The sequence below is a fragment of the Barbus barbus genome, assembly GCF_936440315.1.
Source record: "Barbus barbus genome assembly, chromosome: 18".
Taxonomy (NCBI): Eukaryota; Metazoa; Chordata; class Actinopteri; order Cypriniformes; family Cyprinidae; genus Barbus; species Barbus barbus.
Window position 1 is genome coordinate 12429882 of NC_136746.1, and position 19086 is coordinate 12448967.

At 35.6% G+C, this 19086-nt stretch overlaps 2 protein-coding genes across 3 annotated transcripts in view; both read left to right on the forward strand.

Moving 5' to 3' along the window:
• Nucleotides 1-19086, forward strand: part of LOC306884719 (dynactin subunit 1-like) — a gene marked incomplete at both ends in the record, with an annotated part of 29643 nt that overhangs the window by 1781 nt on the left and 8776 nt on the right. Inside the window, 5 exons of one of the 2 annotated variants that reach the window (XM_079440853.1) lie at nucleotides 10009-10257; nucleotides 10358-10454; nucleotides 17181-17377; nucleotides 18439-18636; nucleotides 18718-18922. In XM_079440853.1, the coding sequence (XP_079296979.1) occupies nucleotides 10009-10257; nucleotides 10358-10454; nucleotides 17181-17377; nucleotides 18439-18636; nucleotides 18718-18922 (946 nt within the window). Of the gene's footprint in view, nucleotides 1-10008; nucleotides 10258-10357; nucleotides 10455-15634; nucleotides 15665-17068; nucleotides 17090-17180; nucleotides 17378-18438; nucleotides 18637-18717; nucleotides 18923-19086 lie in introns of those variants that run through there. The other variant, XM_079440854.1, reaches the window with a different exon arrangement.
• On the forward strand, nucleotides 1189-2057 carry LOC306883816 (N-acetyltransferase family 8 member 3; the record flags this gene model as incomplete). The annotated part of the gene is made up of 2 exons (XM_079439306.1): nucleotides 1189-1209; nucleotides 1370-2057. Exon 2 carries the CDS (start codon nucleotides 1383-1385, stop codon nucleotides 2055-2057), a length of 675 nt encoding a protein of 224 aa, XP_079295432.1. The 5' UTR covers nucleotides 1189-1209; nucleotides 1370-1382.

The window sequence follows — 19086 nt, forward strand, 5'->3', positions numbered from 1 at the left end:
CATATAATTGATCAAAACTCTTCAAAAGATGAAAATAATTGATTAATGTGGATTAGTTTTCTGATGCCTTTATGACCTTTTTGGAAGTTTTGGTTTCCTGGACTTTCAACTGAGAGACCGTACCCTCTCTGGTTTCATTAGAAATGTCTTTATTTGGTTTTGGAGCTTAACCAATGTTGTATGGATTTGGAAATACTTGATGTGAGTAAATGATGACAGCATATGAATTTTTGGATAAATTATCCATTTAAAAACCTCGAATAAAAGGTGTCCAGATCTTGTCCTGTCAGAATATTCATCTCACCACTGAAGCAGAAGCATTGAAGGGACATGTTCTTGGAGTCTCTAGTCCTTGAGATTATGTTGGTTAAGATCATTTCTATTTATTTGTTTATGGCCTGTCTACTTCTATGACCCAGTAAATCTGAAAAACAGTAATTTCCTGTAAGTCAAGTATTTGTATTTGGTTGATGAGAGGTATGAGATGTAAATGCTTTGAAATTGTCAGATGGTGCTCAGCAGGAACTGCTTGCAGTATGAATATGTTACATTTCCATCTCCGTTGCGTTGATGTTGATCACAATGGCAGCGAGAATGTGAAAATTACTAATCAATATTAATAGTTTAATCTTATTAATGAAATAACAATATCATCATCTCTAATTTTACTATGTAGTTGACTTTTTTCTATTCTGTGTATTTAATTTATGAAAGAATGAAAAATGTGATTGTTCTGTGACTGAATGTTAATAACTCAAAGCATCTGGATAAAGTTGTTTGTTCTGATAAAACCAAATATAATTTGTTGTAATAACCTAAATCAATAAACTTTTATAAATGAACTGTTTTCATGTTTTGATTATAAATATTATTAATGCATAGAACAGCTTTTCTGAGTTAGATTTATCATCCTGACTTGATTTGTGTTCAGGTTTGATTAGCTCAGTGAGCAACATCGGTGGTCTGAAGATCATGTGATTTCCTATGGGAAGTTTCACACTCGGTCCTCTGAACTGAAAAAGCATCTAATGATGTAGCTCATATATTTAATTATCTTATGTAATAACTAATAATTGCATTTCTGGACAACGTTGTGCACAGATGTTTTCCACCTATAACAGTATTAAAGCAAGTTTGGTGACTTTTATGTCTCTGTGTGATAGGTCTGGGCTGTGAATAACAGTTCAAGCAGGTGAAGACTACGTTACGGTAAGCTTTAAAAAACAATCTATTTGACATAATGCAATTAATGCATTTAGGTGCATGGAGCTATTATCTTTCTAAAATGTTCTCAGACTAAAAAGGCACTTTCTTTATTGTAATATATATCTTGTCTTCTGCTTTTCTTACAATCCCACTTGAATCTCAGTCCTAAAGCCTTGATGTTGGGGTATCAGATCCGTGAGTATCGGGATGCAGATTACTCTGCTGTGCGAACAATATACTCCAGGGGTTTCAGAGAGCATGTTGGGACTGTGGATCTTCTGGCCTTGAAGCAACCATGGATTCAGGCTATGCTGTGTGGATTCTGTCTTCTCACTTATATCCTCTCCGGCTCAATCCTGACCTGTATTTTGTGTGTCGGAGGGGTAATGCTGGCTATTCTGATGGCAGTGCAGTATATTTTTGAGCAGGGTATTCAACTTGGGCTCAGAGAGGATCTGCTGGACATCAGGAACTCATACATGCAGCCTGGAAGCAGGAGCTGCTTTTGGGTTGCAGAACTGAAAGGGTCTATTGTCGGGACGGTGGGCATTTTGCCCTGTGTGGAGGAGCCAGGTGCTTGGGAACTAAAAAGGATCTCTGTGAAAAAGGAGTTTCGGGGTCGTGGCCTTGCGAAAGCTCTTTGTAAAACTGCTTTGGAATTTGTTGTCAGACAGAATGTGAAAAGAGTGGTGCTTTTCACCTCTATGGTCCAAACTGATGCTCATAAGCTGTATGACAGCATCGGGTTTGAAAAGGAGGAGGAGTTTGTGTGGCCATCACTTCCTGCCAGGCTGATCAATTTCATGGTGTTTAAATATGCACACAGAAACAGTTGTGTCATGTCATGCTAAAAAAAAAGATTATAAAAAGTGTGTTCATATCTGTCAAGATCCCCATGGAAATAAAAATAGCCAAAAATGTTTAATTTTATATTAAATAAACATCATTCTTTCACAAAGATAGATAATATAGTGTATTTTGATATCGCTTTAAAAAACGTATATTCTAAGCATAAGAGGCGCAAATTGATTATATGTGTATATATAATACATATATAATCTTATTATATAATAAGATTATATATGTATGATTAATTATCTAACACATTTAACCCTGTTACTCAATTTATAAGAAAAATGGTTTTGTCTTTAAAGCGATAGTTCACCTTAAGTTGCTGCTTGACCTCCATATTATGGTAAAGAAAAAAAAAAACTATGCAAAGTCAAAGCTCAGCAACTGAAGGTGAACTATCGCTTTAATTCATTGAAATTTAAGTTAATCAACACTTCAAACCATTATTTTGTCTCAAAATAATTTAGATGAAACTAACTACAAATATTAATAGTTCACCCAAAAGTGAAAATTAGCTGAAAATATCTGAAAACATCACAACTATGAATAATATTGCTTTCATATGCAAACTCGCAATTTTTATTTTTAGGCTATATAATTGATGGAGTCCAGTCTTGTGGATTATTGTGATGCTTTTATCAATTTTTAATCAATATTTATTTAATGCGGGTGACTAAATTTTAATTTACATTTAATTTAGACAATATAAGATAAAATAAATAAATGGAAGCCCTATAGCTTTAATTACAACCACGTTACTTGGCAGGCTGCTCAGGATTTTAAACCGTCGCTATTTAGATATGTCATCAATTTGGTCAAGCAACCTCTCACCGAGGTTTTTATAGTTTGAAAGCGTTTCAGACACTATTTTGTAGACCACCCTTGTCCAGGTAACCCCCCTCCCTTTGTTTCCAGTGAGTGTGGGACGTCGCGCTCCTCAGGAAGTAGCTGTCACATCCACATTGTCCGGGAACACACACAACACGCTCAGCATCAGAACATCACGGTAAGTTCGAATGCATGGCTTGAAATAAAGAGCATGAAAGAACCGTTCAATGGCCTCACATCCTCGATGTTTTTTTCGGTGTGTTTACTAATCATTCTCAGTTGAGGGGTGTAGCTGCTGTAGTATAAATAGGCGGTGGCTGATCGATGGGCTGCTGTGGATGCGCTCCTCCTCAATTAATTGTTTTTACTATTCACTACTACAGCATTTACCTAAATTACAGTGAAGACTGTATCATTCTGCAATATTTATTTATTTATTTGTTGATTCATGTGGGGGGAGGAGGCTGGCAGGTGCATCATCAGTTGATCACTGCACAGGAAATAAGCAAATGTGCACAATCACACTGCTTTCATTCCTCTTGTATACAAGTTTAATTTATTAATTTAGTTTATATTATATAGTTAATATAGTATAGTTGAATTCTTTAATTCATTAATGCTCAGAGTAGACATTAAACAGACTATTTTATTTAATATCTTAATATCCTAATGACTGACACCAATACTCTATGTGTATATATATATATATATATATATATATTACTGTATATTGTTTATACACACACACATTTATGGATTACAACTGTTTTACAATAAAACAGCAAGTTTTATAATAAATTGCTCATTTATAATAAGTTATATCATAACTATAATAAAACTGTATTATAGTTACATTATAGTTAGGTATAATTGTAGTGTTATACACTTGCTGTTTTATTGTACAACAGTTGAAATCCATACATATATATATATTTATATATAACTACAATATTTGTATATATGGATTATTACAACTGTTGTACATTAAAACAGCAAGTTTTATTGTAGTTATTTTATAGTTAAGTTTTATTATAGTTATGTATGTTATATTTATGTTATATAGTTTTGTTTTATTCATTAATCTTTTTATCAGGTTTTATCAGTTTAAATTCAGTCTGGGGACAGTTTTGTTCAAAATATATAGTACAATGTACAGCCATGTGAAAACATTACATTTATGTACTAGGACACATTCTTGTAAAACGTATTATGGAAAGTCTCACTGATAATTAAAGTAGTTTATGAGTGGACACTCCCTTGTGTCAGCTGACCCCCCCCCCCCCCCCCCACTGAAGCATGTTCTCTTCCTTATATGTGACCCTGGACCACAAAACCAGTCTTAAGTGTCAATTTTTGAAATATATACATCATGTTTAATAAATAAGCTTTCCATTGATGTATGGTTTGTTAGGATCAGACAATATTTGGTCGAGATACAACTGTTTGAAAATCTGGAATCTGAGGGTGCAAAAAAAATCAAAATATTGAGAAAATCCCCTTAAAAGTTGTCCAAATTAAGTCCTTAGCAATGCATATTACTAATCAAAAACGAAGTTTTGATATATTTATGGTAGGTAATTTACAAAATATCTTCATGGAACATGATTTTTACTTAATATCCTAAAAGAATAATCTATCATTTTGACCCATACAATGTATTTTTGGCTATTGCTACAAATATACCCATGCAACTTAAGACAGGTTTTGTGGTCCAGGGTCACATATTGATGTTTTGTAAATCCTCTCTGTCCCTGTATAGTATTTTCTGCATTTCCTAGCATTTAAACATCATTCCCCACCAAAACCCCCAACAAGCCGTGTTGATTCCTTGCCTGATAGACTGTAACACTGTGTATCACTGATACAGCTGAGAGCCACTGTTTTATAGAGTGGTCAGAGGAGAGCAGCTGTCATTGTGTGATTTATTTGTGCATTGTCTGAATGTCTGCTCAGATTGACCCACAGTTGCATACTGGTTTTTGTGAGCACAATGTTTTCAGCTGTGCACCTGTCCTTTCTAACTGTTTAACAGTGAACAGGGAATGTGTTGCAAACATCAGCATTTGCTTACAGAAATAAGCCCCCGGGGATTCAGTGCAGTTGTTGTTTATAAAGAGTGTTAATACTGTCAGCGTGTATGTGTGTTTGATTGTCAGTCTGTCGAGGCTGTGTGCATGCACTTCTCCTCACTGAACTCACTCTCTGTGTTCGGCTTTATATTGGAAGCTGCGTCACATTCAAATAGGCCTGGAGAGAAACAGAGAGGCTGAATAGAGAGCCGGTCTTAAAGAGACCTGCTGCCTTAAACATCATCTTATATGCTAAGCATGTGAACATTTGTGTGTGAATGTTGTTTTTCAACAACAACATCCTGGCCCAGGGTACCACAGTTAAAAGAGCTGTTAAAGCCAGTGATCATAGCCGTACATGGCCTTTAGTAATCCAGTGAATAATATGTAAAAGATAATGAACTGTCAGCTGGGCGTTATCACAAATCCCAACAGTGTAATCAGGACTCACTTGTATCACCCTGAAGGAGTTTATTTTGCAATAATAAAGTATGTTATCCCGGGTTTTACATTGTTACTTACCACATGAATAAACAGACATACATATTTGAGTTTATAATTTATTTGAGTTTCAATTATTCTATAATGTAAAAATATCTGCCTGTTGTAGTGTCATTATGCAAGAATATATGTTGCCATTTTTCCATCACAGTTTTGCCATTAAGTATTTCAGAGCTACTGTATATAGCAATAATTTAATAGAATTTGATAATAATTATTTAATATATGTAATCAAAATGTTTAAACAAATAATTAAACACAGTCACCTGTTTCCGTGGTTTAGTAAAAAAAAACAATTTATTTCATGTCTGAAATGGTCAATGATCAAGAATATAAAGTGGCAATCAATATATGTAAATAAATACATTTATAAAGTTTGTAACTATGGGCTGATGGTCTTTTTAATTTGCTTTTGGCTACTATTTAGCTATAGCTGCATTTATTTATTATGTACTATTTTAGTATTTATTATTTTAAATGAGCTGTTATTTTTATATACTTTGTTTTTATAGAATTTTCGTTTTTGTCAATCTTTAAATGTTTTTTTGTCTTTTTTTCCCCCCGATTTTCTTATTTAGATTTAATTAATTTCTATTTCAGCTTTAGTTAATAAAAATACTGAGCTGCATTGTTTATTATAATTTGATCATCCTCTAGGCCTGTACAGTATGTGTATGTGAGAAGACTGGGAGAAATGATTCTCTATTTGTTCTTTTAATCACTCAGTACATTTACATGTTAATATTCTTTTGCTGATTATTCTGTGAAGGAGGGCTTTAGGACCCAGTTCTGCCTCTTTTGCTCTCCTGCAGAAGGCAGCGCAGACATTAGCGCAGTTGCTCTTCTCTCACACACTCACCTACCAACAAAGATCAGTCAGACAGACTTACACATATCTCACTCCAACTCAATCTAATGCTGGGATCCTTCTGACAATTCACATGTTAGTGGGTTCATCTGAGCTCAGACATCCAGTAGGACCTCCTCTGGTGTCTCTTCCTGTGTCCCCTCTGGGGTTCAGTCTGTGCCTCAGCTGGAGCTGGACCAAAACGCACATCTCTGATGCTCATCGTATGGACAAAGGCTTGAGTGATGAGAGTTAGGTGGAGATAAAGAAAGACAGACAGAGAGATAGAGAGACAGTGGGTTGGGGGGTTGAAAAGCCTTTGCTGGTTGCTGAAGCAAGGCAAGGAACCGTTGTCAACGGCGACGCAGGAGCAGCATGTCTCAAATGAAACGATACACTTACAGCAGGGTGAGTGACATATGGCAGACACACTTTCTGTTTCCGTCTGCCACTGTACATGTGAATACATGCATGTTTTTACTTGTATTAAAGTATAATTAGTGTGCAATTGATTATGATGCTGTGCAGGTGTTGTAGCATGTGTCAGATGCATGGGCTCATTCAGTCTTCTGGTATTTGTAAGGCTCAGCTTTTGGCTAAAATGCATTTGCTTGTGTACAAACTCCTACAATCAATTGCAGTGTGTGTTTGAGGCAGGTTTTACTGCAGGCCAGTAATGGAGCAATGCAATTTTTGACACAGTTGCTGAGTAACACAAAAAACCCCCCCCACAAAACAACAGATTAATGTGATACGTGTTCATTATTCAATTAATTTAACTTTTTCCCTTTATTTGATTATCTGCACTGCATACAGTAACATGACATATCATGTTATCTTGGACTAAAAGTGTTTTGTAAAATCATATTAAATTTGATTCTGTCAAAGGGTAGTCCATCATGAAATGGAAACGATCTCATCGTTTACTCACCCTCATGTCTTTCCAAACCTGTGCGACTTTCTTTGGACAAAAATGGAAGTCAATGGGAACTAATTCTGTTTGGCTACCAACATTCTTCAAAATATTTTGTTTTGTGTTCTGCATTCAAAAGCCATACAGATTTGGAACAACATGACAGTGAGTAAATGATGACAAAATGTTCATTTTGGTGGACTTTCCCTTTTAACTTGAGTACAGCCAAAATGCTAATATTAACAAACTGAATCAAAGCCTTTAGCTCAACATTAATCTTATTTCAAACCCTTTTAAATGTAGTAATAACTTTCTAGCTAGATCTGTAGATATAAATCTTATGTCCTTTTCCTGTATGAAACATTAGACAGCACTACTATGAACATAAAAATCCAGTTTAAATGGACTGTTAGTGAATAGTGATGCATCCCCACAAGGATAATAAAACCAGAATACATTTAGAACATGGGGAGTAGCTAGCACATTAATAATCATAACAGATATGTCTTAATGATAATATAAAAAGACAAAAAGGTGAGGTATTGTATGAGGGTTAGAAGATTCAGTATAATAGTTCAGTATAAAAACAGAAGTCAAGAAGTTTTCCTCCCTTACTGATACAGTTAGTGACTTAATTCTGCTGAGTCACAAGTCAGTTTTCAGTAACGCCTGTGTCCTGCATGTGAACATGACGTATCCTTCAGCTAATTTTAAAATTAGCCAGTAACTCTATTAAATCTGTGTAATGAATGAACATGTCACATTTCAGTGAGCTGCTGCCAGCACAGCTCTCTGTTTTCGAGTTGCAGGAGAGGTCACATCTATCACTTGTGTTCTCTTTCTATTGTTGCATTGTAACCTAATAATGTTCCTAAATCTTCAGAGCATTCAGAGTTTACATTAGAGTCAGCAAGAATATTAAATAACACTGCAAATATTGTGCCTTATCTTGTTATCTTTATGTGACCAGTACTTATTTTTAGTATACAGTAGTTTCAGAAATAAAACTCATTTTGGACCCCAGCCTCTGAGTGATTAGAGAGAATTTAAATTACTAAATGGAAGTGAAATGGAGCAGGTCTCTCAGGATCAGCTGGTGTGTGCGAGTCTGTTTGTGTAAGTTCTTGCACACTGTGACTGCAGGTAACAGTGATGTCTTCTGCAGTAAAGAATAAGGCTGCGTCACAAACTTTTTCAGCCCTGAGCTCTGGTCTGAGTGCTCCTAAATAACCCTCAATTTTCCTCTTAAACATATAATCTGGAGGGCATGATAGACTTGTTCAGCGACCTAATGAGGAGCCTGCAACTGGCTTTAACTCCCCCAGATTGTCTAGTCACAGTGTTTTAACTTTATCCCACAATATGTCTTAATGTCATTGCATTTGAAAAATTATACAGTTGGTCCGAATCTGACTGACTGAGCAGCGTTGCAAAAGTGCTGAGATACAGTGCAACATCATTGGGACAGTTGACCTTTCGCAGGGAGTGTTATTGACAGGCAATTTGACCATTCATAATGCCAAATCTGCCATTTTTGTCCAACAAACAAACCACACAGGAGAGTAGATGAACGTCTGTGGACTTGAATTTGAAAAAATGGTGTGAATTGACGTCTTTCCATGTTTGAAACAAGATACTTTCTGATGTTCATTCATGTTTATTTCATGCTATAACTAGGAGAGTAAGAGATTATCGGTTCACGTGCCGCTTGAACTGAAGCCTGAGACACACTGCACGATTTTAACAATCCTATAAGATCTCTGCAAACCACACTGTGTGACATAGATCTAATAAACTTGGTAAGCAGTTTTAAGTTTTAGCGCCATGTCGCTAGTCAGGAAACGTGGGTCGTAGCAGCAAACACACTGTGAACTCTCAGAAAATTATCATAGGCTGTCTTTGGTCGTAAGTCTGTGAAAACGGCCGTGCTTGAACCTCTCTCACTGTACGACATAGGACTACCGATTACGAGCCACGATCACAGAAATAACCACGATTGTTTCAAGATACTAATCTTTTTCAGGACAGCCGAAAATCGTGTGTTTTCGGGCTTGAGGTGGTACAGCGATCTGTCACAACACATTAAGGAGCCACAAAATGGCATTTATTGTTTTAATTTCTTAAAAAATCACAAAATTTGAAAGCTGAGACTTTGTTACATTCCAAAATGTAACCTGCTCTGTCTTGTCTGTCAGTTCCCTCTTTGCTCCGCGATGTATGTTTCACTGAGAAAATTATGTGTGGTGTATGGGTGCCATGGCTTGTCGGACATAGCAACAGTAACGAGGAGGGGGGGTTTGAAGGGACAACTGACTGTTTGTATCACTCCACTTATCTGTTTGAGCGTTGTGTTTGCGACTGTCTGTCTGTGTATTAGTTGTAGGGATTTTTCAGTGACTCTTAACGCAAGTTGATTCACTCTTTTGGCTTTGAATCATTCCTTCAACCAATTCGTTCATTCTGAAATGAAACAAGTGGACTGCTTTTATTACACCATGTCTACACCGGACGCGAGCGGAGCGATGCAAAACATTAATTATCATTAGTGATTCTTTTGTTGAACATTTTTCTTAAAAAGTGTGCTTGTACTGGCTTTCTCTAATTAAAGCTGCAAGATTCAATATTTTGTATCTAATGCAATGACATTGATGCACTTCTATTGAATGTGTGACTAACGTTTCCATTTTAGGGCCACTACACATTGAGCCAAGAACATTTCATCAATCTACCATTTTCTTGATAAAATCAAAAGCTCTTTTTGTCTTCTAAGGGTTTTTGTCTCTTGTCCCCAGACCACCAGCAGCGGCAGCAGCAGGATGAGTTCAGATGGAGGTGGGCGGCCTGTTAAGGGTTCTCTGGTTGAGGTCATCGGTAAAGGTCATCGAGGCACCGTGGCATATATTGGAAACACCCTCTTTGCCTCTGGAAAATGGGTGGGAGTCATTCTAGAGGAACCTAAAGGCAAGAATGATGGGACTGTGCAGGGTAAACGATATTTCACCTGTCAGGAGAACCATGGGATATTTGTACGCCAATCACAGGTACTCCCATATGTGCTTGTGTGTATATAAACACTGACAGGTGAAAACATGAAAATGTTATTTTGTTGACTTCTTAGAAACTGCTGTGACCCTCTTGCAGATCCAGTTAGTGGAAGATGGGGCTGACACGACATCTCCGGACACACCTGAAGCTGCCACCTCCAAAATGCTGAAGCGGGGTAGGCAAACAGTTACTGGCACATATCTGCTTGCAGCCATATTTTTCCACATGAAATTGTAATGATCTCATTTTATCTTTTATTTTCTCAGAGATAATTGAAGGTCCAAAGTCAAACAAAGTGGTGAGTGAGGAAAAGGATTTCAACATAACGAATATATTCTTACATTGGTACTTGTGCACAGTGTTTCTGTGAGACTGTGTGTATATTCATAACTTTCCTCCTATACAAACCCCAGTGCCTTTTTGAAAAGGTGTTTAGTCTCGCTTAGCAAGACTTTTGCAACTTATTCTGGCCAAGAACCACCCACTCAGGCAGGAAAGGTCGGTCTGACCCATCTTAAAAAAGCCAACAGCCGTAGTTTGATTTTTAAAATGCCAGTTTATCTGACGAGTTTATCTGAAATTGTTGATACATACAATAATAGTCTGTTCTGTCACTGGCTGTACCAAAAACAGCAGAGAATTTATTAGAAATGTGTGTAATTAGAATTTCTGAATAAATACGTACTATTATTTAGACCAAAGCATAATACTCATTTCTTCTAATGAATATGTAGTTTACTTGCTAGTGAATGGCTCAAAAGAAACTTTGAATTTCTATGGTAAAAAAATGATGTCAGTATTCTAGAAAACTTTGGCGTATCCAATTATTATCCTTGAATGTTCATTGCTATCACTTAAATTTGCAGGGCATTGGAACAAGTTTTAATGCACTGGAGTCTGGACCCTTCTTCCTTGAGACCATGTGTTGGCTCTTTGAAAAGTAGTGTAGTGCCAGCCAATCAGATTAGAGCTTATCCCATATTTGTGTGTAATATGCATTTGACAGTCTGAGAATGGACTGTGGGTATGTGTGAGGCTACTTTACATTAAAAGTATTGTGTATTACCTCTCCTTTCCAGCAGAGAGTGATATAGTAACACTCTTTGGCTATGCCATATCGCTCATACTGTATCTGTGTCTGTAAAAGTGAACCATGTTTCTGATTCCCCTCTAATTTCACCTCGTACATGAATTTAACCAGCATGTCTTTGCACTTTGTAAATCCTCTCAACCAAAAAATACATACTATAGTGCATGAACACACATAGTCTTTCTCTCTTGTCTCTTGTGAAAAAGAAGTGTGCATGATTTTATTGAGCGTGCACTTGTAGTGCACTTCAAATCTTAAAAGTATATTTTTTAAAAACTGTACTTGCAGATAATACAATATTGTTTTATAATCAATAATCTTTTGTCATGCTTTAAAGAAAAACTTATTTTGATGTGTCGACTAACATGCTAAAACACTAAGCACAACTGTAGTGTGTTATTTGATATTACTTTTAAAGATTATACATTTTAAATTGATTGCAACTTCATCATTACAAATGTGTAATTGCAAATATATTTTAATACATGTCATACAAGTTTCAGTAGAAACAATATTAAAGTATATTTTAGTTTACCATAAGTGCTTGTCAGTACATTCAACTGTAATAATAATAATGCAATAATTGCACACAAAGCTGTACTTAAATCCTACTTAAATGGCTCAAAAAGCACTTTTAAGTTGCATCTACTATAATTATAATACATTTTCATTTATTGTAAATAACGTACTATTAGGGGTCTGAAAATATTACATTCAGTTTGCACTTTAGTATATAAGTACTCTTTTTAAAAATATGCTAAAGTGTACTTATTTTTCACAAGGAGTACTAAGTCTACGCTCACTAATGCAAACATTCATGAACGCAAAAAGATTATTGTACTGTTTATGTGGGAGTCTTGGCATGTTTGTATGTGAGAGACATTCATGCTCATTACAAACACACTGACTGATCAAACTTTAATCTGTCACCTCTTCCTCCTGCGTCTGACTCTGCAGCGAGGAACCAAACCCAAAAAGGTGCTGCATGTTTCTCTAACCTCTGTTTCCATAGCAATGGCAATATTGAACAGCTCTGCTGCATGGCATCACACAAACAGCACATTACCCGTTTGTGTGTGTGTTCATCAGGAGTGTTTCTATATTGTTTCTGTTAATTTTATGTACATTTATTCATGTGTGCTAGTGCTTTGCTAGCTGGATGGCAGTGTTCTTTGATTAATTTTGATGACTGCTTTTAAATGGATATTATGAATTAGCATGCTGAGTATGATGTGTTTATGTGTGTGAGACAGAGCTAGTGAACGTGTGAATGAAAGAGATTTGATTTATATTTATATTTTTACTTATATTTTACAGTATGTAGTGCTTTTGGTGTGTTCAGGTTAGGTATTCATCATGACTTTGTTACCGAGATTGCAGAATCCTTGAAAATAGTTTAAAAAAATGAGTTGTGGTCAGTGTGATTTTAATTAATTTGCATTATTTAATATATTCTTAAGAGCGTTAATGCACATTTCTTTCTTTATGTGAGGGCTCCACGTGCATCATAGTCATTTATTTCATAAATTGTAGGTAAAGATTGACACAAAATCACTACATATTTATATTTGTTTATTCTCATATACATTTCAGAACCAATATTCACACTATTATATATCGATATACAATTATTATAAAAAAGGCGAGAGACCACATAGACAATCTAAGATTTAAAATGTAGTTTACACCTAAAGAAAGTTTTAGGATTTTGAAAGCAACTAAATGTTATGATGTAAAATGTGAAAGAATTATGAAAGGTTATGCACTATTTTTACATCAATAAATTATTAAATTATGGTAAATTTGAAAGACAAAATACTGTACATTTGTATATTGTAAATAAGCATTGTGTTTGACTATGATATAAGACTGTTTGATGAAAGACTAAGCGTTTCCTTCCCTCTGAGACAAACCTTGTACTGCAGCCTGGCTTGGCATTATTGGTCTTATCATTAGATCACCACTGAAATATTGGACTTGAAAGCCGTGTGTGTGCGTCCCAGCGTTTTCTTCTAAATGTCAGTGCTTTTTAGGAGTTCAGGCTGTCAGTATGAATTGTTCGGTGCTTTGCCCTGAAGTTGAAAGTATAAATGGACATTAATGGAGAAGAGGACCTGTGTTTAACTGTCTTAAACCTTGATTCTACATAAATAAACTCAGCATGAATTTGGTAATAGAAACAACAGTTGGTCAATGTGGGGTTTATGTTTACTTTATTGCTTAAAGCTAAAGTCACAGTAAGTGTTAAGCTTCTACAGGCTGCTTTTTGCCAATTTTAATAATCCACCAAAGTTACTTAATCTTATCCCATGGATTAAACCATGGTGGATCTGTGAAAAACTATAAATAGGAATTAGGACTGGACGATATGGACAAAATTTATATCACGACAGGCTATATTTCTTAATCTCAGTCAATACGACATAATTCCGATATCGATATGCTGCAGAAAACTGAAAAAAGAGTGAACAAAAACATGTTGCTGGAGATGGGCTTATTCAAAATGCAAATTCATTCTCTGCCAGCAGTAGGCGCTTTTGTAGCGGCAGAAACAGTGGTTTCCCCGGTAATGGCTGCACACAAAACAGCGCTGCATTCATGAACACTACTTTATGTCAGTTAAAAAGAAAAATCTCATCGCAACATGCTCATGTTTTTTCAACGAAGTCAACAAATAAATCAGTGTATGGGAGACCCTGATTACTGGTTATGTATATTGAAATATCAGAAATGTGTTTAAAAATCATGTCACAATTATTGATAAAATTAATTAAATAGCGGTATATAGTTTATTGATATTGAATTATTGTCCAGTTCTAGTAGGAATCAAAAATTATAAAGAAAACAACACAAAAATGTGCACAAATTGTATATAAATTTTAAAAAGTCCAAAATGTACCTTCTTAATAGGTATACTGCCCAGGGTAAGCTTTTGTAGCAGTGAAAGTTTTTCTTCTTCTTTTTCTGAGAGTGTATAATATATAATACAAATATAAATAGCATTGTAGCCCATCTGTTTAATATGAATAGCATCTAATGCAAATTTTTTTAAATATATTTTTAAATGTTATTTTTAGGTTTTATATATATATATATATGTAAACAGTAAAAAAAAGGTTTCTGTGGTAAAACACATTCAAAACTTTGCAACAAGCTTGATTATATGAGATATGTAATATTAGGTGTTAGTTCTATTCAGTACTAAGTCACAAATAATAAGCCCTGATAAATGCAGGCGGTTCATATATGACAAATGAAGACTAGTATAGAATGCAGAGAGAAAACAGTGAAGGTCCAGGATTATTTTTCACGTTTGTTCATCCCTCTCTCTGTTTTCTACTACACATCACTTTTCTCTCTTGCAGAGCTGTAATGTGATATATCAATCTGTCTCCATCCCTCCCCACTCTGTTTGGTAATGGATCCTCAAAATGTCGATGCGCCTGCTCTTACAAACCGCAGTAATGCATTTAAAACATACAGAAACACATTTCGGATCTTAAAATGATTTATAAAGAACTAAGGGTAACACTTTACAACAAGGTCCCAGTACGTAATGTACCTAACATTAAGTAACAACATTTTTGGGTGTACATATCTATATGTGTTAAAGTTGTGTCTACGTTTAAACTATAAGTTGCTAAAACATGGTCTGCCTGCATTCACAGACATGTTCCTGACTGGAGAGCCCATAGAGATGCTAATGGAGTGTTGCTAGGATACAGGCCAGACTTCCATCAGTCCCTCCCTCTCTCCCTCTTTCCGTTTGTTCCAGCCTGTCTCTCTCTCTCGTCTGGAGGGAGGGGTGGATGTGTAGTGATGTAATGTGCTTGCTAGGCAGCCGTTGGCACAGCAGAGAGGCACTGAGAGCTTACGAGTGGAGAGAGCAGAGATGGATGCAGACAGAGAGACGCGACTACTGTTTAGCAGAGCCTCAAGGACAGTGTTATAATCAGAGAAGTGTTTTGAAAGGGGCTCGGTTCAGTTCCGGTTGAAGAGAAAGGATTTAATCACTGCAGTGCAGGAGAGGAGAGTCATTTCAGCTGCAGCAGAGACGACCTGCACACCGTCGCTGTGTGTGTGTGTGTGTGTGTGTGTGTCTGGCTAGCACTTGCCAACTGTTGTATGAGTGTGTTTGTGGCTTTGCTGTGGGCTTGGCCTGCTCTCATCTCGATCTGCTGTTAATGTGACTCAATCCTTCTTCCTGCTCTTTTTCTGCACCTGGTCTGTGTGTGTTTGTGTGTGTGTGCACCTGTTTGTGTGTTTCCTCTTCAATCGTCAATATGATGAGACAGGCACCTACGACTCGTAAGGTACAAAAGATTGTTTACTACTTCTGTGGCATGCAAAATGCTCAGTGGTTTATTGTCTAACTAGGGTGTTTGTGTGATTTTGGAGATGATTTTCTGTTTGATTGTTGCACATGTGATAGGATGTTTCCTATTGTTAGTGTTTTATCAATTGCTAAAAGATTTGTTTTAATTCAGTTGTCTGAGTGATTATTTTGTTCTGTTATTAGGTGACTATAACTAAAATGATCTGATAATGTACAGTAGCCACAAAAAGTATTTAACGTAAAAATGTTTTAATACAAAATATCAAAATCTGGTATTTATGTTAAATGAATGAAGCAAAAACATACCTTACAAGTAAAATAATTCATAAAAAGAAGTTTGTTCTGATTTCAAATAATAAAACAATAGACATATTGTTTAAAATTATAAGTATTTATAAGTTTGACTTTTAGGGGCACTGTATGTATATACATTATATTAAAAAATGGGGTCAGTAAGATTTTTTTGAAAGAAATTTATTTATTTATTTATAACTTTAATTCAGCAAAAGTGCATTGAATTTACTGAAAGTGACAGAAAAGCTACAAAAAAATTTATTTAAACTATTTATTTGAACTTTCTATTCAGCAAAGAATCCTGAAATAAATCACGTTTTGAAACATTGAAAATAAACAATTCTTGAGATGCAAATCAGCGTATTAGAATGTGACACTGAAGACTGGCGTAATGATGCTGAAAATTCAGCTTTGCATCTCAGGAATAAATAACATTTTCAAATATATTAAAATAGAAAATAGTTATTTACAATTGTAAAAAATATTTCAGAATATTGCTGTTTTTACTGTATTTATCATAAAGTAAATGCAGCCTTAGTGAGCAAAAAAACTTCTTTTAAATCTTACTGACCCAAATCTTTTGTATAGTAGTGTTTAATACAGTTTAAAAAAAAATTATATTATGAGTGTTGTGTTTACCATAAAATGTATATACAAGAGGTTTATAACAATAACATGAACTCTACAACAGTACAAACATGTGCTGACCGTCTGTGCGTGTATGTGTGCATGCCTGTATGTAAACGAGTGTACTTGTTTGACCCGGTTGGTGCCAGGCACTCTGCTTTGCGGGCAGACAGATAGTGCCATAGAGAGGGTTAGTGTTTGATTCTTTATGTGCTAAAAGAACGTTTTTGATATTAAAGACACAAGCAGAGCTTATCATCATGTGATGGAAAAAAATTGTGCAAGTCGTTTATTGAGGCTCACGCAGATTCTTCAGTTCTCTTTTAATGCATGTGCCTTTTTACTATAACTAATCTTTACTATATATGTGTGTTCTCTTGTTTTTCCTTGATTCTCTATTCTTCATCTGTCTACTGACCTGTGGTGGTCATATATCTGTATACGTTTCTCTTCTCCTCAGACCACCACCAGAAGGCCCAAGGTGAGCTCAGTCCTGCAGGTCACATTTGTGTGTGCTTGTGTTTGCTAAATTAAAGCTTGTAGTTGATGTGATTCATTGGAGAGTTTTTCAGTGATTTCTGCATGTGTCTTTCAGCAAACGCGGGCTGGAGTGGGGGTGAAGGTGGGCTCAGGATCAGCTTCTGCTGGAGAGATGAGCAGCAGTGAACCCAGCACACCTGCCCAAACACCACTGGCTGCTCCAGTTATACCTTCACCTGTGGGAACACTGCCCTCACCCGGGGCTCCTCCCATCCCGGGACCCACCAAGGTCACACATACAGACACAAATATAACCACTACTTTCGTTCTGTGTTTATTTTTAAACTAGAATGTGTCAAAGTATTCACTTTTGCATCATTTTTAGTTGTCAAGGTCACAGATGTTTTTAGTTGTCAAGGTCACAGATGTTATGAAAAACTCAGCCAAAGGCCTGATCTGTTTACTGATTATAAATGGGTATTTTTTAATAAAAAAAAATTAAACTTTGGGTGCATTTAAAGTACTGTTCAAAAGTTTGGGCTGTGTAAGATTTTTTATGTTTTTGAAATAATTCTTATATTAACCAAGTTTGCATTTATTTGATCAAAAATACAGAAAAAGTTACATTGTGAGGTATAATCTCAATTTAAAACACTAATTTTTATTTGAAAACATTTTATTATTTAAAATGTAATTTATTCCCTTGATGACAAAGCTGAATTTTCAGCAGCCATTACTCCGGATTGCATGATACTTCGGAAATCATTCTAATATGCTGATTTACTGCCTTAAGAAACATTTCTTGTTATTAATGAAGACAGTTATATTACTTTGTAATATATATATTGATTTAAATTTAGTTTTTGAAGGATTCTTTGTTGAATAGAAAGTTTAAAAGAACATTTATTTTAAACATTTTATTAAATAAATGCCTTTACTGCAACTTCTGATCAGTTTAATGCATCCTTACTAAATAAAAGTATTAGTTTCTATTAAAAAAAAGAAAAGAAAAACATACCTACTGACCCCAAACTTTTGAACAGTAGTGAATGTCCCAGGGGTGGATTTTTATTAACAAAAATTGTATTATTTACACTTGATCCAGACATTCAATCCTAAAAAATATTGAAATCAGTCATAAAAATGTGAATTATTAAGTTGTTCAAAATGATCAATATTTTTAAAACCGTGATCTAAACAATGAGTAAAATAATCATAAACCATTTACATTTTTATATTGTGAAAATTTATTTATATAAAATTGTAAAAAAAACAACAACAAAAAAAAAACAGCTGTCACAGAGTTGTGGAACAATTTCCACCTGCATGCATTCATTCATTCTCTTGCAGGAAGAGGAGTCACTGCGTGCCCAGGTGAAGGACCTGGAGGAGAAGCTGGAGACGCTGAAGATGAAGAGGACAGAAGACAAGGCAAAGCTGAAGGAGCTTGAGAAGCACAAGATTCAGCTGGAGCAGCTGCAGGAGTGGAAGAGTAAGATGCAGGAACAACAAAATGAGCTGCAGAAACAACTTAAGGAGGCCAGGAAGGTATCAAGTTACTGCACAGGAATATATCATGATAAGTGTCAGAGTGTGGATAATGAAAGTGGCTGATATCATGTTATGTAGGAAGCTCTTGAAGCTCTTGAAGCTAAAGAGCACTACATGGAAGAGATGGCAGATACAGCAGATGCCATTGAGATGGCCACACTGGATAAGGAAATGGCTGAAGAGCGGGCCGAGTCAATGCAACTGGAGGCTGACGCTCTAAAAGAGAGAGTGGAGGAGCTGACCATGGATTTGGAGATACTCAAACATGAGATAGAGGAAAAGGGTACAAACACACCTAAACATACACTACGGTTTAGAAGTCTGGGGACAGGTGTGATGGCAAAGCTAAACATTCAGCAGCCTTGTCTCCAGTCGTCAAGTGTAATTTTTTCAGGATTCTTTGATGAACAGGAAGTTCAAAAGAACAGCATTTATTTGAAATGATTT